This window comes from Ochotona princeps, chromosome 1 (assembly GCF_030435755.1).
Source record: "Ochotona princeps isolate mOchPri1 chromosome 1, mOchPri1.hap1, whole genome shotgun sequence".
In the NCBI taxonomy this organism is placed as follows: Eukaryota; Metazoa; Chordata; class Mammalia; order Lagomorpha; family Ochotonidae; genus Ochotona; species Ochotona princeps.
This window is the reverse complement of record NC_080832.1, coordinates 27,051,390-27,072,566: the sequence shown is the minus strand read 5'-3', so window position 1 is coordinate 27,072,566 and position 21,177 is coordinate 27,051,390. Positions and strand designations below refer to the sequence as shown.

Genomic DNA, 21,177 nt, shown 5'->3' with positions numbered 1-21,177 from the left:
CATTAAAGCTCTCTAGTAAGTCTTGTTATCGAGTAGGAACAAGTCCTTTCACCTTGTATTTCTCCACAACTGCTTGGGCTAGTCTATTTGTATCTATTCAAATACATTCAGGGGATCTGCATGTCAAATCATATGGGAAAAATCAGCTAAGAAGAAATAACACCTTGAAAATTTCAAGCCTGCTTATATACAAATTTCATCCCATCTTCCACTCTTCCAGGTCCATTTTAATGTCTTTCCATACATTTTCCTACAAAACTACATGCTGCAATTTATACAATATATTTTAAATACCTTTTATAAATTACTTCTTAAATCATCTTTAATTTATCCCAAATTCCTCTGCTATGTTAAAAAAATTTCATCAAATCATTCACTAAAGTTTTAAGGTTTAAGATTTGGTATATAATATATAAACTAACATAACAGATAATATTGTAATACTCTCATTAGCAAATGCATTTTTTTACACAATGACTTATAAAGTAAGTAGCTTACTTATATACCACATACTTACCAAGAAGCTCCACGGTCTCTACTTTCAGTGTCTGTGAAATTAGAATCCAAAAACATATCTTTATAGATTCGACCAACGAGGCAATACATGTCTGAAGCAACCTGTCCTTCACTTTGCACCATAGGGATCATAATATCAAGAGCTTTTGCTCTGTCTCCAGGGAGATTTCTCCTAAGGTAGAAAATATTGTTGTTTCAATATAGACTACAGAAGCAACATAGGGCAGCTATCTGATTTTAAACTGTACTTGATACATTGATTCATGTTAGTGAATTCTGGCAAAATAAAAACAATGAAATTCTGAGAGTTCTCCATAAATCTGTTTGAAGTAGGTCCCTGTCGGAACACAGCCTGTAGGAAAGCTGGGACAGCGCAGGCCTGTGGGACCTTGCTGAGCAGAGGCTCCAGGAAAGAGAAGGCGGAAGGCTTCTCACCCATGGTGTGCTCTTGCCCCCAGTGAGTCCTTGGATGTGCTTTTGTGCTCTCCTTGAAGACAGGCGGACATCTGTGCTCTGTCTAGTCAATCAAGGATGGACAGTACCTTTACCTACTCGTTGTTTCAATAACTCTTTGACTAAGTCGTTTTGTTAGCTTCTTTATACTCTCTGTGTTCTTAGACATGATCTAATTCTGAGTTATGTTTGAACCATTGTTTCATGAAATGTCTAAAAACTGAAACCCTGGAAATAAACTTTATCAGTTGTCAAGAGGGAACACTGTCCCTCCATTTCTTCAGGTTGTATCTCCTTCCCAGGAACCTACAAGGTAAACTTACAGCTTCCCTTTTAAAAATTCTATTTAATGTTTACCAGATACAGCAAGAATCTGTTTCAAACTGTTTTTCTGATATGGTGATGGATCTGCACTCATCCACTTTCCTTCCAAATTTCCCTGTCTGCCATATGCAGGTTCAAGCCAGCAAAATAAAAATGTACTCTGGCTCTGAATGGGACATGACCAATAAACCCACCAGGGACAAAATCCTAATCTTAGTCAGCTTTTTCTCCAAAACACTGGGAAAATAAAATCACAGAGAAAACCAAAAAACAAATCTAACTCAACAGCTGTCTGATCAATTAACTGAATAAAATTCATTATATAGCTTGCTTCTAAATAGAAAGTGTATATATAGATAGTTTTGAAAGCCAAGTGAAAATTTTTTGTGAATTATCATCTCTCAGATCTTCAAGGACATTCTGCTAAGTAAAAGCAGCCAACCATAGAACACCACATACTACATTATTCTATTTATGTGCAATATCAAGAATGGGTAAATCTATGTAGATTTATTGCCTATCAAGGTATGGTGGTCTTGGAGGGAAATGAGATGATGACTATTAATGGGTAAAGAATTTCCATTCAGAATAATGTCATGTTCAATGCCACAGTTATAACACTGAGCCATAAAAATGGGTAAAGTGCTTGGCAAATGAATTATACTTCAATAAGACCATTATACAAGTTATTTCTATTCCCAACAACTACTTCAAATTTCTATCCTTGAAACCCCTTTTGACCCTTTGTACTAAATAGCTTGAGTTTAGAACATTGTTCCGTAGAAAAATATTTATCATCTCATTAGATGCTATTTCTGGAAAGAGATGAAACACAGAAAAAGGAAAATTCCACGAAACTCACAAGGACTTTCACCTTCCATTTCAAACTACAACATACTCTAGGCTACCATTCAAGAAGCATTTATTCGAAAACCAATGGGGGCAGGTAATCGCAGGAGGATTCATCTATGTCTGTCCAATCAAAAAAGATGCTTAAGAAGTGGGAAGAGAAAATGTTTTTCTTTCACGTTTCCTGGTGAAGCTAGGGAGGTGTGCAGTTGAAGTGGGTAAGGAAGAGATGCTGCTGCCTGAGGAGCAAGTTGACTCGGAGGCAACAGTGCCAGGGCAAGGAGCACAGATCCCAGCACCTGACAGATCTGAGCTGGAGCCTCAAGGTGCTGGTAGGCCCGATAGCCTTACACAATGGGTACCCAACCTTTCCTAGCTTCATCTGTAAAACATGGAGCCCTCAGACCTCCATGACACGCAGTAAAAGCTCCACAAAGTTGAGGCCTCTCCCCACCACCCCGTGTACCACTATTTTCTTTTCATTCTCCTGAATTGTGGGCGATTGCACATTGACTGTTCCAACCACAGGAGAAAATAGCAGCACAGCTATCCTAGCTCTGGAGAGGCCCAGGCTCCGGTCCTGTTCATGGGGACTCCAGGCAGGACACTGCACTGGGGTGTGCTGTGATGCCGGGAGAAGGTGAAGATGTAGAAATGGAAGTGGTAGCACCAGTCCTGCCTTTAACACGTGTGTGTGTGAGTTACATGCATACATCATGCAATTTCATACAAGGGATTTGAACATCTATGAATTTTTATATCAAAGTGCTCATGGGCCTGGCTTCAATCTCCTGTAGATATCAATAAACAGACAGCATTTGTTTCAAAACATCACATGCAAATAAAAATATGAATAGCAAATACAAATACAAAAAAAGAAAGACTGTAAGAATTTAAATATACAAGTAGTGTTGGATTTTTACTTAAAGCACTATTTAAATTACCTGAATGTGTGTGTCCAATATTTTGCACAGCTCAGATAGATCTATTATTATTACATTCTCATAGTTGTCATAGTGCTGGAATTAACACACACCCTGCCAAGAACCTTCAGGTAAACCAATGATACACTAATACATCATGGAAGAAATTTGTTCTTCTTACCTATTCAGCGCAAATGCATAATGAAACTTCACATGGTGATGGGAGGCCAAATCAAAGGTTGGCAGTTTCTCTAAAGTCTCCACCAGCTTCACAATAGAATCGTAATCCTTCCAAACAAGAGCACAGAATTAGGAGAAGGTTCTCACAAGAGGTAGTTTACGACAACCAGAGATCTCAGTCTGAGGAGGGATTAAAAACAGAAGCTAGCAACCACAGAACACTTTCAAGAACCTAGAAGAAACTACAGTTTTTCTTGAGAGCTTTGGATCATACATTCTAGGCCGAAACATTAGAAATACAGTCAGCATGTCTGACTATGAACAAAAACATGAACAAATAACAAACCAACCCAGCACAATCATCTGGTTCTAAGTATAAGAGGCCGTTCAAACAGCTTACTTGAGAGCCAATAATTTCGTGAAATCTATGCATACTGTTTTCCATAATGCACATTTCTACAAACTTTCTCAAGATCCATATATGGATTTCAAACTCTTTTGTGCCAAAAGCAAACTTATCTTTTAACTCAATTTCTGTTAACTTTCTGAAGTATCCTTGTCTCGGTGAGTTACTTCTACCTTACAAAGTCAGATGCCAGGTATGCAATATGTTGTCAAATAGTTTGTGGGAAAATAAAAAATGTCAAGGATATGGAACAATTGATAGACTTTTGATAGAAGTTATCCCAAAATGGCATTCCCTAGGCAGGAGTAAGCTACTCTAGCTGAGGCATCATGAGTGCCATGGCTCTCCATGTCTATGGGTCTCTGGACCACACAAAGCATCACACAGATGTGGGAGATGGGCCTGGGGATAAGAATCAGAAGTCACAAAAAGTTTACTAGAAACAGCAAATTCCCAACTCAGAGAAGCTTTTATTTTACCCAAGACATTTTAAAAATATTAAGATATGTTAATACAAATGATGTAGTGAGTGTATTTTACCATACATTTTGGAAGTTATTTTGATAATCAATGAATTGCATACTTCCCACATTTGGTTTATTAAACTCAGGATTACCAACATCAGTCAATGCAATTTCAAGGAATAAAGACTAAATCCAGAAGGCTCTAAAAATTTCTGCTAATTTCCCAAACAAGCTTCCATTTATTGAATGACTGGATGACTGGTGTATCTGAACAGACTGTTAACAGACTGACTCTGGGGCATTTTCATTCCTGTTCTCTTGGAGAGACAGGCTTTACCATGGAAAATCTTGTACAGTCACTGATGGTTATCTCTCAAGAGTCTTCTTTTACCATAAAATCACAACAGGAGAGAAAATTCAGCAGAATCAACAAAAAACTACACATGGCAAGAGAAATGTGACATTGGCACCCCCTTATTCGTCCAACATACTCCATGACAGATTTGACTGTGAAGCATCTTCTCACCTGGATATCTCTGTAGGACAGCAACAGATTGATCACAATATCTGCTGTCAAGATTTCAATATTATCTACTCGCTGCCGAATTCTGGCCAATTCAGCTGCCAGTTCTTTGCCAGTGTATAAATTACGAGCTTTTCTGATATCACTGAGTATAGATTCACGAAAATATTGGCTGAGTGAGAAAAATCAAACATTATTTCAAAAAGTTAACACCTGAAGGGATTTCAATAAAAACAGTAATTTTATAAGAAAATTAATGGTATTTGTCCATTAATAACTGTCCAACTATTTAAGATACACAGCATGAATACCTCATGATATCTGTCATTACTGAGAAATTTTCAAGTCCTATTATCTACTTTCATATTCTATTCTTGTTTCATAAAGAACTAAAGGCATTAAACCACCAAAATCACAGCTTTATTTGACTTTTCTGAAACGTTATTCTATATAATTAGATTTGCCTATAATTTGAACAACACTTAACCTTTACTTTCTGATTCATCATCATCATTTATTAACATATTTACTCAATCAAAATCTCTCAGTAGTTTTTGCAGAATCCTTGTTCTTATATTGAAAGTCCTTGGACATGTACTCTGAGCAGGTTTTTGTACACAATTTAGCTCTACAATTCTAATAAAGCAGTTGGTAGTCCTTCTTTATTCTAATATCAAGCTATTCTGCTAATAAAATACACATAATGTAATTTGTGGACCCTATGATATCGATGAGTGCATTATCTACTTACAGGGGTGGGGAACCTTTTTTTCTGCCAAGAATCACCTGAATATTTATCCACTTAGAAATAAACCTGTTACAGATTGATTGAATCTCGAGGTCCACTTGTGGCTACCTTGGTCTTCCACCTGGAAGTTCCCCACCTCTGAAGACAGTGTTCAATATTGTTTCCTGGTTCTTATCTGTACCCTGATTTCTAAACACCACCTTACAAGATGCACAAATGAAATAGGGAGAACCATCCATCAGCAATGGCAAATGGCATTACTAGGCTCTACCTGGAACTTGCTTGTGCCATCTTCAAGAGTCGAATGAAACGATCCACAAGAGGTAGGCAGATGGGTCCAAGAAACAGCTCCAAGTTGGGTTGCATGAGCTCTGTCAAGCCCTTCATGAGGCTGCTGTCACAGCAGTAGACCTTGTTATGGGGTGTCACCATGTAAGGGACAAAGGTGTAGTTCCCAGTGCACATCTGTGAAGAGAGCAGGTGCCAGGAGGTGGGGAGTCAGCCTGAGGACACCATGCAGGAAGCCTAACTCCAGTGATTCATTTGAATGCAAGGATAGAAAAAGTTCATTTCATATGTATGACTTGTGAAACTGGAAATGTTCCTCAATTGTTTCAACTGCTTACTTCAAATATTTAGTACTTTGAGAGGATAAACAAAGAAAGTGTGCAAGCGTTTCTGTTGATTAATTAAATATTGATTCACCACCTTTTTCACCTAACGCACTATGACAGATGCTATAGGAAAAATAGAACAGTTTGAAGCATGGCCTGTAGTCTCCAGGGAATTTTTAATATGCTCATGGAGATACAGTATAAACACAGGAAACCACTACGAGCTAACATTTAAAGGGCTTCCCACGTCACAGGCCGTGCTTGAATGAGGCTGCTCCTCCCCAGGTTGCTGGCTCCATCTGAGGCTCCAACAGTCTCTGGTTATTACTATAGCCCCAGAGATCATCCTTGTTGCATCCATTTCCTTGCTCTCAATATACCATCAAAATCTTCTCCCCTCTGCCTCCAAAACAGACCTCCTGTTTGCCCTCTTGCCTCCCTCTTCCCTGCCAGCATTTTGGCCCATTCACCAGCACGCCGGCTGTGAACCACTGCCAAGTGCTCTCCCTGCCTCCAACCTGGCCCGCCAACCCCCTCTGCAACTAGCTGGCAGCAAGCTGCAACACTGAACAATTTTTTCAGGTGCTCAAAGTCCCATCATGCGCTCTCTGGGAAGATAAAACACAGCAATGTCGTTCAACATAAGGGCCTCACTATCCAGACCCTGCTGCCTGCTAACCTCAGCCCAGGCCTCTCTCTGCTCACTCTTTCTGGCCCAGGCTCACTGACCTTATTCAACTCTCAGATGATGCCTAGTGAGGGTGTGTCAACACCAACAAAAGCAAAGCTGACAAGAAGAAAAAGGGAGTTGGCTTGGACATGCCTGAGTAAGCAAACCTCAGCGGAGACTGGGACTCCAGGAAAGGAAGTGCCTGCCAACCAAAATTTTTAGAACTACACAAGAGGTCTTCAACAATTTGTAAAAAAATGCATTTCATGGTAAAAACAATGCATGGGTTTTAAAATCTCTTACACCAAACTTCATGGATTCTTTAATTCCTCATTTGCCCTGAATTTTCTGAAGTACCCTACTATATGCTGGGCAATGGAAAATCATAAAAGGATCTGGAGCACAAAACAAATTACAATCAAGATATATAACTGATGTGTGATGTATTTGGGACCCCAGCCCAGGCTCTCTGTTTGAATGACATGCCAAGTGGTTCTGCATCCCTTTCCTGTGTATTTTACAAGGTGGCACACCTGTTCTCCAACCTTCAGTCACCTATATGAGCTAAATGAGTGGTCACAGCAAGTAGACAGGAAGTGTTCAATGGCCTATATTATCTGTTATATTTCAGGGCACTCATATGTCAGATAATGAAGCAGACGGCACATCTGACTTCTAGCTGAAGTATGAGGAGAAGAAAGCTTCAAAAGGTTGAAGTTTTGACTTTCAAGTCAAGCACACTCAGTTGTTCCTTTAAAAGTTTTTGTGGAAGAATGATTGGAAAATTAATCAGGAAGAAGGAAAATGAACATACTACCAAAAGATCCCAAAGCATGCCCTTCACAATTTAATCCTTTAACTCAAACCACTGCCTATTTAGAAAAGAAAGGCTAGGATAGTAACAGATTACTTTCCAGACCTAGAGCTTAAACTGAGTGTGAGCTACAGAAGAATAAAAAAATCAGGTATTTCTGTTGTACATGAGCAACATCACTCAGAATTATAAAATATGTTATTCTAACACCTCAAAATCACAAAACAAAAACAGCCAGAAAGCCAAAACACCAGAGAAGCACACTCAGAGAAATACTACTGAAGTTCTGGATCCTGAGAAGCTGTCATAACGCATGCACTGATGCATAAGACACGACTCTTCGTGATTATTGAATAGTGGGCAATGGTAGAAGATCACTATCACATATCTGGGTGTGGCCCGGGCAGTGAAGAGAGAAATGAGAAAAATGAGAGCCATGCAGATAGCAAGGAAAAGCAGCTCCCAAAACAAACCCCATGATTGAGAGTTTTAGTACCCTTGCCTCCTTACACACTTTTTTTTTCTATTTCCCTTTGGAAATGCCAGATAAAAAGAGGAGTGTGATAAGCTGAAAGAGGCACGCAAGTAAATGAATAGCCAGCCCATCAAGTCTGGAAGGGGAGAAAGCGCAGTTGGTCCTGTGTCATGCATTTTTTAAAAATACTAAATGTCAAGAAAAGCACTTTTTCAAAATGCCAAAAACCAATCATGTGCGAACATTTATTTCCCAAGTTGGCTCACTAAGAAATTACTGTCTTTTGTGTTTACAGTTTGCCAAGGAAACTACCGTATGGAAACAGGTGGTGATTTGGGGTAAATAAAAACAGGAACCTCAAGGGCAAGAACTGCCTTTTATTAATAAGGTACTAATTCTAAAATACCTAAAACCTTAGACTTCCTGCCTCTTGTAAGAGAGCAATTCCAGTTCCTCAAATTTCAGAACTACTAAGACATGGTCATAAAATAACACTGATCCCTTTGGCACATGCTCCTCCCTCCTTCCGCATAGCTGTAAATATCCACGGCTCGAAATACAATCTTACTCTAATTACCACCTTCACTGTTAAAAAAAAATCTTTCACTCTTTAAAAGGTACCTAAGGAAAAAACCAATTAAGCTGGCAGAAACAAAAGCTCTTAGCAGGCATCAAAAAACGACTCAAATAAGCTGAAAATATTCAACTTTTGGAAAGGACTTCCAGCACCTGATACTTGGCAGATTTCTTAAGCCATTGGGCCACATGGCTGGGATGTGCAACAGGCAGTGTAATTATCAACCTCCTCCATGTGTCCAGAGGAGCTGGACCTGATGGGCTCCTTCCTTGGTTGGACCTTGATGCAATGGCCACCCACTACTTAACACATCTCATTCTATCTTAATTGGTTTGTTTGCTTGTTTCTTTACTCACAGTTCTCCCCCTCACTTCTGATGCTGCCTCCACTCTGAAACTCCCTAGTGAGGTCTCTCCCACACCAAGCCCAAATTCTGGTGCGTGGCTCATGTTCAACCAATATGTATTACGGTGAATTCAAGTTCATTTCCTGTTGAGATTAAAGGATAAAGGCTTATAATGGCAACATTATTTATGCTGCCATGAATCTCTATCCTGGAAAAATCTAAAGGATCTGTTTAAAATGTTCTGATCTAAGGGAAAATACCAATTGTACTTATCATCTTAAATAGAACACTGCACAGCGTTTATGTTATGCGCGTTTAATATTTTTACTCAACACTGCAGAGGTGGCTTACTTCCCAAAATGAAACATACAACCACTGGCTTAAAAGGCTGTTTCAGCTGCATACGGTGAAACATTTCTCCATGCAGCATTTTATACAGTTTAAAATTAATTTTTATTATATTTAACTCGGTGTGGAGGGTAGAAGTTCTACAGCAATGTCATTAAAACAGTCTACAAAACTTAAGAATGTAAATCTATCTTTCTAAAGTTTCTATTTGTGTGTTTCTAACACAAATATACAAACCTCTCCAAATGGGTATATGCAGATTTACAATTTCTACGTGTGTGTGTATGTGTGTGTGTGTGTGTGTGTGTGTGTACATGAGGCTACTTCGAGAAATTGCAGAAAATAAAATTAGTTTATTTTGGGACGCAATTTTTGAAAATTGTATATAAAAGGAGTCTTTGAAAGCTCTTGGAGAATGTGCATTATGAAAAAACTGCATGAATTTCAAATTATTTTTCTTAAAAAAGATTTATTTGAGGCAATGTAAGAAAGAGGGAGACAAAGAGGAAAGGAGGGAAGGAGAGAGAGAAAGAAACACAGAGAGAGAGAACCAGAGAGTCTCCATTCCCTGGTTCACTAGCTACATGGTCTTGGCAAGACCCAAAGCCAGAAGCTTGGAGCTAACTTGTATATTCCACATGGGTGGCAGGGATCCAGGTACTTGTAGGCCAACTTCTGCTGTCTTCCTAAGTGCATTCACAGGAAACAGATGGAAAAGCAGGGTATCCAGGACTCAAACAGGCACTCATATACAGGAGCCCCAAGTGCAGGCATAACCCACAAATCCACAATGCCCACCCCAGCTTTTCAAATTCTTTGCATCAAAAAACCTTATCTTCTATTCCATTTTCCACAATGTCTGAAGCATCCTCATATACATTATTTCAATGTCATCCATAATTCACACAATATTGAGTATAATATGGACCATTATCCCCCGAAGCATAATTATAGAAAACACCGAGGTTTAGTATCACTTCCCATTAGTATAAATAAGGTTTCATCACAATGGAGTATTTAGATAAGACCATCATATCTATATTGATATACCAGAAATCCTCAAGATAAACAGGATACAGAAATTAACTTATAGGGATTAAACTATACCAGAGATTAGCTGATGGAAAAGAAGGGACAAAAAATTTTTTTGAAGACAAAATGAAATACTCACAGTATTTTTCTGGCAAATAATGTCCTGAAAAAGGAGAAAAAACATGACAAATATTAATACAAAAGCCCACTCTTCAGTGACTTTGACTGAACTCTTTTATATGCAAAAATCCTATGTTACCATTTTTTAAGCAAGTGCAAAATCCAAAGAGTGTCAAGTTCCTCACATCTGAAACATTTGCAATCTGTTGGTCTAGACTATCAGGAAAACAGCACAAATTGGCAAAATACCCAACCTAACAATCTGGAACAGTGAGGTATAGACTTACGTGATCAACCATGTTGGTTTGGGAAAAGGTAAGAAAGTTTGTTTTCCGTAAGCAGTCTCTCACACCCTGAGAGGGGACCAAGGAGTGTGCTTCACATTGAACCATTAGAAATGAAAGGTATTAGGACTAGCATAATTGGCTCAACATGTTAATGCTCAGCTTTTAAGTGCCAGCATTCCATATGGGAGCCAGTTTGTGTCCTGGCTGCTCCACTTCCCATCCAGCTCCCTGCTTGTGGCCTGAGAAAGCAGTGAAGGATGGCCCAAAGCCTTGAGACCCTGCACCCATGTGTGAGACCTACAAGAAGTTCCTGACTCCTGGCTTCATATCACCTCAGCTCCAGCCATTGGCAGCCACTTGGGGAGTGAACCAGTGGATGCAAGATCATTCTATCTCTCTTTCTCTCTGTAAATCTGGCTTTCTAATAAGCTTTTTTTTTATCTTAAAAAAAGAAATAAAGGTGTTAACCACTGCACACAAATAAGAATATCTAGCAGCAGAAAATCATGAGTAACATTTTGGTATGTTTCCATCAGAAGTAGATCAGGATAAGTACATCATGTGAATAATGTCATATCTGCTGGGTCGTCAGGAGTAAGACTGTGTAGAAATGTGGCTGTGCAATACCAACTGCACAGAAAACTCTCCAGAGAAGCTTTGTTATCATCCTTACTTCCCCTTGACATTCAACTGGTGAAACATTGCAGATACAATCAAGAAGAACCTATGGGATAAAGATTTTATCAAGGCTGGGAAATTGTGGATTAGAAATAAAGCAAACAGTACATTTCCCAGGAAAGATGCCACTGTGTTGTCATGGAAACTGTAAAGGTAAGGCATTTGCAAAGCCCCAGGACTGAGTCCACGTGGCTATGAAGAGGAATCAGATCAAGCGAGATCAGGGAGTAGAGATGTGGGGTTCAGCTGCCCATCAGTGCCCTTCAGGTCAGGATCAGCATGCAAAGAATCCCCCTTCCCTCACCCAGGGCTTTAGCTTAGAGTTATCATTCAAGGACAGAAAGGCAAGAAACAAAAGTTGACAGAGAAAGCAATTGTACTGGGTGGTTTTAAGAACCACAAACAGGTCCTAAAACATTAAGTGGTGCCTTTGAATACTTGACAGTCTTGCTGATTTATAAAAGAGGACATGTACATATTTCAAAAGAAATGCTGTAAGTCTAGATGGAAATGCATGTTGAAGCAAACAGCTGAAAAATGCAACAAGTGATAAGAGACAGTAAAGAGAAAGGTGGTGGTATGCCTCAAGGAAGCCAGGGAAGAGCATCAGACAAGGTGGAACTCTGGCTGAGCTATGACAGACAACTTTCGGAGGCAAAGACAGGAGATGGGAATCCAAGCCAGACATGCAGGGAAACAGAGACCCATTTAAAGAACAATAATATTATCACTGAGAGCCAAGAGAGACGGTATACTGTGGGAGTGCACAAGAGAGGAGTAAAGAAGTATTTGGAAAGATATTGAATTTAATCACCAGGGTAAAGCAGAAAATGCATTTCAACACAGACAGATGACAGGACTAGAAAGTTGTATAGCGCACAAGTGAAGACATCTTGCCTGTAAAAATCCTTGTGTACTTTGCAGCTGAGGTGCTTCACACAGTGAGCAACCTAAACTTGTATCAAGGAACATCACGAATGTGGGAACAACTTGTGTTACAGCAAAATTGGGATACAACATAAATCCCCATCACCTAGAAATTGTTAAGTGAATATGAAGCCTCCTTGCAATAGAACAATAGTGATAGAGAAAGGCTGCCAAAACACAATGCTAAATGGAAAGAGAAAAGGACAGATGACTTTATCCCATGGTCCCAGTTATATGTAAACAGGAGAAAACATAATTCTAATATGCACATTCCTATAATGTCTCTGGCAGGATATTCAGGAAAGGAATAACAGAGGTTGCCCATGCAGTCAGCCACCAGACTCAGAGATAATGGTGACAGCACAGCTTCTCCATGTCCATCCTTTCTGTACTTCTACATGTTTTTTAATAAGGTGAGCACATGACCATAGAAAGACAAATCACTAAAACGTAAATAATGTTACAAATTCAGAAATATGAATTGGATGGTGGGGTTCAGTATCTGTGGGGAAAAGCATTCAGATGACCATTGCCAGAGCTCAGGGACACCTCAGGAAGTCCCTTGAAGCTGGAGGAGCCCCCAAGAATAGATACCAAGGCATAGGAGAATGACATTGAAGGGCAGCCTGAACATGGCTTTTCCCACAGGTGTTTAAAGGGACTTATGGCACATTACAGATACAGATACACACTTACGCAGCAAGGTTCTTGACAACTATCTAATGAAGTGTTGGGTGATCATAAAGCCAGACTATAGAATACTTGCTCTACGGAACAAGCAGGGCCCTTCTCTTCATCCTCCTCCTACAGCATCCTCTGAGCAGAGAGTCCAAGAAACCTGTCTCCATGAAATTGGCCTTAGCCGTCCTCCCGCAGGAGATCATGTATAATTTTTGTCTTCATTGACCTTCAGACAGATTTCAATGACATTGCTTCATACACCACATGAAGATTTTTGTTATGATTCTTCCATCCTACCTCATTGGGTGCAGAGACCATGTGTTGTGTTCATCTTTTATCCCCCCTGGTTGCCAACCCAAAATCCCACAGCACATACTAGGTACTCATTAAAAGTATAAGTAATGAATAAATTCATGAATACATAAAGTATACAGATATTAATTGTGAGCTAGGGATTAGAGGGGATGTGTATAAAGTCTGGCTCTGCTCCCAGCTGGCCTGTGCAATTCATGTCTCTTGAAAGTAACACACTTGGGCCCAGCGGCATGGCCTAGTGGCTGAGGTCCTCGCCTTGGGCACGCCCGGGATCCTATATGGGCGCCGGTTCTGGTCCCAGCGGCTCCACTTCCCATCCAGCTCCCTGCTTGTGGCCTGGGAGGGCAGTCGAGGGCAGCCCGAAGCCTTGGGACCCTGCACCCACGTGGGAGACTCGGAGGAGCTCCTGGCTCCTGACTTTGGATCGGCACAGCACTGGTCATTGCGGCTCACTTGGGGAGTGAATCATCAGACGGAGGATCTTCCTCTCTGTTTCTCCTCCTCTTTGTATATCTGACTTTCCAATGAAAATAAATAAATCTTAAAAAAAAAACAAAGTAACACACTAGCACATGGAGGATATGGCAGTACATTGGAGCCTGCAGAGGACACCTAGTACCATGACAGAGGACAGAACAAACTGATTAACTATCCCAGCCAAGTGCTGCCAGTGAGTATTTGGGTAAATGGAGACTCTAGGGTGGACCATGTCAACCAGTGAATTCTGGAGTGATTTCATAGTGCTTGCAGTGGCAAGATCAGCAGTAATTCAGAAGTGTTGAACTGTTAAAACCATTGAAGGGGAACTTCAGAGTATGCCCTACATCGGGGACCCTGGGATGGTTGGAAGGCTGGATGTGATTTTTCCCTTTATAATAAGAGCATGTGGCAACAATGTTCTTCCCCACTTTCTTTTAGCCCTTGACCCTTGGAGTCCTAGTCAATCATGTAAAAATCATCAAAAATAAAAATTTTGAAAAAGAAAGTAACACACTAGGAAAGTTGGATTAGGTGACTACCGGCCTCTTCGAACTCTGTAGTCTACCATTCGCTTTGGCCAACAGCCTATCAGTCAGTATTATCCCTGTGTCAGTGGAGGGAGAAATGTCTTCCCATTCCGCCAGTATGGGAGCTACTTGCACTGTCTCTTGGTGAACCAGGCACAGTGATGACAGTGATAGGGAAGAAAACAGAGGGGAGGCCTGAGGGAAGCAAAGGCTCTATAGAAACCAGCACAACCACTATAGGCTCACAGCCAGCATGTTGGGTTCCCAAGGGATTGCTTCTTGAAATAACCACTGGTTCACTGGCCTCCTTTGCTTTCATCTCAGGCTGTGTTATAACTAAGTATGCAGCCATGGTCAAGTTATCCCTAGAGCAATCTCTTGACTCCTGTTTAACTACTACTTACATTTCATTGCGGCTAAATAGATACAAATCATTCTCCTGAAGGAGACAGAATTTACTCAGGGTGTATGATGTAACCCCAAATGACTCATCAACTTTAAAGGGGAAAGGGTAGTATTTGTACATTTTAACTTGGTCCAAGTGAATAGCAAACAAGACCTCAGCAGGTACTTAAATCCTGAGGCGCATAAGTCAGTGTATCATTTGAGCTAAACACACTAAAGAGAGGGGAAAAGGAAAGGAAATACTCAGAGGACAACCTGCTATATTGTACATCACATGGCAACTTCTCATTTAAGGTGTCTATCAATACAAAGAGAAACCATCTTCACATGTTCTTGCCCAGTGAGCTGTTTTTAGAGAATGCAAGGCCCGGCTACAACGTCATTCCTGCCTACAAACTTTGGAGGGACGTGGGGGATGGGGAGCTTCTGGCTGTTTCAGAAATATCCACAAAATTTCTTTTGAATTTTCCAGTACTTCTGAGAACCAAATCTGTAAGCAAGACCCAAGAAACCATGTAGGAGAGGATGGCAAGATAAAGCCAACTTTTGATAGCGATTTGGGACAAAACAACTTTGAAGAGGCCATCTTGGGGATAAATACAACACCTGGAAAGCTTTGTTGACTAAAATCTAGGTCATGGTCAAGGGAAGAGCGGGGGAACAGCTGGTGTGGTGTGACTACCTCAAATGGACTCAAGGTGGAAGAAGTATCCAAGGGCTCAGGTTTCCGGAAGAAGAAAAAGGAGCTGGCTGGTGGGGTGATAGGGGTCTTCCCCAGGGAAAGAACCTGACCTGGATGCTTCCTTCTTACCCATCTTGCTGTCCCAGCAGATCTTGGCAAATTTTCCACCTGAATCAGGGGAAAGAGGGATAATTTTCTGTTCTTCCAAACATTATAATCTCATTCAATATGAATGATTTCTAGCTCTTGAGGGCATCTTGGACTTCACAGGAAGGGTGAGCTGCTCTCTCACCTTTTCCATATACCAAGCAGCCTCACAAAAAATAGAGGCCCACAGGTGGCACAGATCTGTGACATGAAATCTCTAAAGACAGGAAACTAGGACATTTGTGTTCAATAGCTACATTGTTCAATAAATGTTTAAGTAAAAATAAAAAGACACATGAAATGCCCCCCACCCCCCAAAAAAACTTAGAAAACTCATCTTCTGCAATACATGAAATAGCTAATTAGACCTATAAAAGCAAAGTGTCTTTGTGTGACAATGAATCGAAGAAGACGAGCCCATCCCTGCCAGAACACTTATGAGCTTAGGGGGCCTTCAGCAAACATGGTAATTCTGGGTTCTCATCCATGAAGAAAATATGTTCTGGTTCGGGCCTTGGGGTTGGGGGCAAGTGCAGCTCCTTGCAGTGTAGAGACTGCGGGGGATGCCCCTGCCGGGTCGGACCCAATGCTGGAGACTCATGCCAAAGACACTGCCGGAAGGCAGTGAAGAGTCCTTGGCCTCCCCCAAGACCCAAGAGAGCTCTTCCCTCAGGGTAAGTCCGCCATGAGGCAACTTGGGAACTGGGTTAAAATTCCTAGCTCTGCCCTGCCACTAAGATCTTGCAGCTGGGCGAGTTTGGGAGGGGTTTGGGCCTTGGGGTTGGTGGCAAGTGCAACTCCCTGCAGTGTGGCAACTGTGAGGGGTGCCCCTGCCGGGTTGGACCCAATGCTGGGGACTCACGCCAAAGATACTGCCAAAAGGCAGTGAACGAGTCCTTGGCCTCACCCAGGGCAGCCAGTGCTCCAAGTGGTGCCAGGCTTTGCCTGATGGCCACCTGGGGGCAAACTCTGGGGCTTTTAAGATATATTTGCTGCCTGGGGACACCCATGACTAAGGCCAGTTTTAGTGTAGGTGAGAAGTGAATGCTGGGTGATTCCCAGTGACAGGGTCATGAAAGTTTTAGGCATGCATGGGGACTGAGACCTGGTGGTTTGGACGGAAGTATCCATAAGACAATTTGGGTTAGACACATTCACTAGCCCGATCAGGAATACAGAGATGGGCTGTTAGCATAGAGCATTACTGATCGCCACACACCAGCCCACACCAAAGCTATGGATGGTGGCCTCTTTGGCAGTGTTGGGTACCATTACACAATTGTGTGGTGGAGTGGTAGAGAGGTCACTTTTGGCTGGGTCAAGACACTATCCAGCACGTGAGAGAACTTGGTCTGGGGGTAGACTCTATAGGGTTGTATGGGCCCAGCCATGTGGAAATACAAGTGCCCCTGGTTAGCTCGCAAGCTGGGGTTGCGATGGACTAAGCTAGGTATGACCATGGCACCTGCCATCACTCACGGGTAAAGGAACCTACAACAGTCTGGGGAGGTCAAGGCAGCAGCACCTGAATGTGCATCCTAAAACAGGATGTGGGGTGGGCCGGGCTGCCACTGGAAGGGGGCAGAATGGGCAGGGCTGAACAAACCTTAACTCACAAGACACAAAAGAAATCAGGCTAGAGCACAGGTCATGCCAAGTAGGTCCTTGCACCTACTGATCTGCGTGAGACAGGCACGCTAAGCCACAGCATCTAAGGGGCCAGGACAAGTGAGGGGCTCTGCCAAGCTAAGTCAGAGCAGCCACTGGCCTGGACATGATCTAAGGCTGGGAATAGGCCCGGTTGGGCAGCCAAGGGGACACCCTAGCTGGGTTGAGTTTCCCACCAATGAGCACAAGGGCTGGAACTGGGGCTGCGATCTGATCAGGATACGATTGTAATCTCACTTGGCATAAGTGTGGACTGGGACTGGAAGCACCAAGCCGGGCCAGACTCCAACACCATCTGGAGCTCTGGAGGACCAGGGGAAATGTATGACAGACTAGGCTAGGTCTCAGCCCTTTCTGAACCATGTGTGAGCTGTATGGTGGTTTGGAAGAGCTGTGGCTGGGTTGAACCAGATTGGGTTGAAGACCAGTCAGGAAAAGCTACTGTTCCTGCTAGGACAGGAAGTGAACTGAGTAGGACTGGCTCATGGACCCATTGGTATGTGTGAAATCTGGCACTGGGAGAGGTTCTGATGGAGGAGCCTGGACAACTTCTCTGGCAGGACACAGTCCCTGCAGGTAAGCACAAGAAGCATGATAGGAAACAGCCCAGAACAGGCTATGGAAATTATCTCACTGGCATACACATGGCATGGATTGGGGACAGACCAGGCTGAACCTGTTCACAACAACCACTGGTGAGTCCAAGCACCAGAAACAGTGTGGGTCGAGCCAGGTTTGGTTGCGACACATACCAGTACACAATAAGGAATGCCAAGGTGAGATGAGCCGTACCAAATGTGGTTGAAGTGTCCAAACAGCACATGTGATAATCAGGGGGAGGAGGCAAAGCTGACAGGGGAAGGTGGGCTCCTCTGATGGACAACTACTTCCATCAGAAAGCGTGAGTTGGGATGGGGGCAGATCGGACTAGGCAGGGCTATAACACCTGTGGGCCTCATGTGAGCTACATAAGGGCCACAGTGGGCTGACTGTTCCGACTGGTGCAAGCAAAAACTAGAGTGGGTGAGGGTTGGTTGGGCTTAGCCACAGCATTAGCCGGCAGAGGCTGGCACTGGGATCTAATTCTGTCAAGTCAAATGCCAGAATTACCTGGAGAGTGCATAATCTGGGAGTGGGTGTGGCCTAGAAGGGAATTAGTGGGCTCCTCCCTTTGGGTTACCACTCCCACTGGACAGCACGAAAACTAGGACAGGGGCAGGGGTGGCTAGACAGAAGGGCACCTGCCAGTAGGTGTGTGGGCTGGATAGTAGGTTGGTTGGGTTGAACTGGGCTTCAATCCCCATTGACATGTACAAGAGCTGAATGGGATGTGGGACAGACTGGACAGGCTTGCGGTGCATACTGGCAAACATGGGACCCAGGGTAAGGGGCAGAACTGGTGGGGGTTATGGGGAGTCGCCCCCAACTAGGCTGTAGCTCCAACTGGTTTGTGTGAGGAACGAGTATGAAGTGGGCAGGATTGAGCTGGACTACAACACGTGCTGGTTCATGAGGAAGACAGGGCTGGAAACAGAATGGACCCAGCAATCCCAACGACCAGCATGTGCATAAGCTGATTGGTGTGATGGACGGTGTTGGCCTCTGTACTAGCAAACTCACACAAGAACCAGGTCTGGGATCATCTCAGATGAAGTCTCTTTGGAGAACCCTCCAACTGAACTGCTGATCTTAGAACCACAACCATGAAGAGACTGTCAGCCAGTGGACTCTGAATAGGTTTCATTGCAATTGGAACTGCGAGACTGGCAGCAATCCAGAACTGATGAACTATCAAAACAGTTTGAGCGGGACCCTCGGAATGCGCCTCCCATTGGGGAACTGGGATGGGTGGGAGGTTGGGTGGGGTTTTTCCCTTTGTTACTCCCCTAACTCCAGATACAGGGAAAAATAATATTAGTGTGGAAACAATGGTATTACCCACTTTCACCCTGTAGCCCTTGACCCTTTGTACCTAACCAACTAAGTAAGATTATTAAAAATAAATCAATCAATCAATAAATAAAATAAATGTTAGCATATCCACACCCCAGAATCAACTCACTGGGTCAACTATGTGTCTGTGCTATGCCTGTGTTCCCAGCTTACCCAGACACCTCTCACCCCCGAGTCCAACCCTACTCCACAGGGCAGGGTGTGCAAGAGGCAGCAGCTGCAGTAAGTCACTTGGCTTTTGCCTCATTAATGATGCAAACTCTTAATGGAAAATAACTCTACCTTTTTTCCATGGTGAGGAGAGTGTTTGGAAACATACCACCAGCCCCAATTTCTCCAACCGGACAGATTTGTTAATCAACTGATGATAGTTTCAGCTTATCAGATGGTGTTTTACCAGTGGGCAGTATGTTTAAAATATTTCTCATTCTCAGGCCCAGCACAGTGGCCTAGCGGCTAAAGTCCTCGCCTTGAACACGCCCTGGGATCCCATATGGGTGCCGGTTCTAATCCCAGCAGCTCCACTTCACATCCAGCTTCCTGCTTGTGGCCTGGGAAAGCTGTCGAGGACGGCCCAAAGCTTTGGGACCCTGCACCCATGTGGGAGACCCGCAAGAGGTTCCTGGTTCCCAGCTTCGGATCGGCGCGCACTGGCCCGTTGCGGCTCACTTGGGGAGTGAATCATCGGACGGAAGATCTTCCTCTCTGTCTCTCCTCCTCTGTGTATATCTGGCTGTAATAAAATGAATAAATCTTTAAAAAAATATTTCTCATTCTCGAGGCTGGCACTGTCATGTGGCAGACTAAGACTCTGCCTCAACCTATTTAAGTGCTCGTCCTAATCTGGTCTCCTCTGCCTCTGATCCATCTTGCTGCTAATGGCCTGAGAAAAATAGCACAGTATGATTTCTGAGCTCTGGCTCTCACGTGGTAGACTTGGAGGAAGCTCCTGGTTCTTGGCTTTGGACCAATCCAGCCCAGACTGACCTTTTGGGGAGTGAACCAGCAGAGAGAAAGTCTCTATCTCGACTTCTTTTTCTACAAAGTGGTTTTACAAATTAAAAAAATCTGTTTTTAAAACTTCAAAAAAAAAAAAGAAAACATGTTCTATCTGTGCAATCTGAGTAATGGGAATGTGCATGTTTGACTGGTTGCACGTAAAGATCAAAGGAAATAAGTTTATGATGGCATTTACAGTACTTTAAAACCATATGCAGGGCCAGGAAAGTGGCACAGCAGGTTAATGCTTTATTTATGACACTGGCATTCCATTCCAGAGTGCTGATTCCAGTCTAGGCTGCTCCGCTTCACTTGGGAAGGCAGAAGACGATGGTCCAAGTGCTTGGAACCTTGCCACTTAAGTAGGAAACCAGGCTGAAGCTTTTGGTTCCTGGCTTTGGGTGATCCATCCTTATTTGATGCACTCAATTGGTAAGTGAACCAATGAGCGGAAGATAGCTCTCTCTCCTTCCTCCCACATCCCACACTCTGCCTTTCAAATAAATACATAATTAAAGCCATAGAAAATGTGAGAGATTAGTAAATCAAAGCATTCACCTCCAATGCAACTCCTACATGATGAAATATAGAGACATTTTGCATGTGTTCTTCATGGTTGTAACTAAGAACACATCCTTCTCTTGAATAGGAGCCAACTGTTTTTCAAACCAACCTGTATCACAAAACAGGTTAAATTATACCAAGGCTGAAAAGTAATTCTAAATTGTCTTCCTCTTCTCTGTTTACTTCTTTCATACTTAAATGTATCAAGGTAGACATATGGTACAGCACTTGGGGCAGTCCCACTCATACCAGAATGATTGCTTTCAATCTCAGCAACTTGCCTGGTTTGAGTTCCAGCCATTCCACTCCCACTCTAACTTCCGGCTAATGGGCACCTTGGGAGGCAGAAAATGATGGCTCAACTTCCTAAGACACTTGAAGGAAACGTGGGTGGTGTTCCTGGCTCCTAATTTTCACCTGGCTTAGATCCAGCTGCTATGGATATCTGGGGAGTGAACCAGCAGATGGAAGATCTCTCTTTG

At 42.7% G+C, this 21,177-nt stretch overlaps 1 protein-coding gene across 1 annotated transcript in view; it reads right to left on the bottom strand.

Annotated features, from left to right (window-relative positions):
- MAP3K5 (mitogen-activated protein kinase kinase kinase 5) overlaps positions 1–21,177 on the bottom strand; it is a 240,487-nt gene that overhangs the window by 143,524 nt on the left and 75,786 nt on the right. Inside the window, exons 3-7 of the mRNA XM_058671310.1 lie at positions 10,402–10,425; positions 5,658–5,851; positions 4,642–4,810; positions 3,247–3,353; positions 518–688 (exon numbers count right to left, since the gene is read on the bottom strand). Of these exons, the coding sequence (XP_058527293.1) occupies positions 518–688; positions 3,247–3,353; positions 4,642–4,810; positions 5,658–5,851; positions 10,402–10,425 (665 nt within the window). The remainder of the gene's footprint in view (positions 1–517; positions 689–3,246; positions 3,354–4,641; positions 4,811–5,657; positions 5,852–10,401; positions 10,426–21,177) is intronic.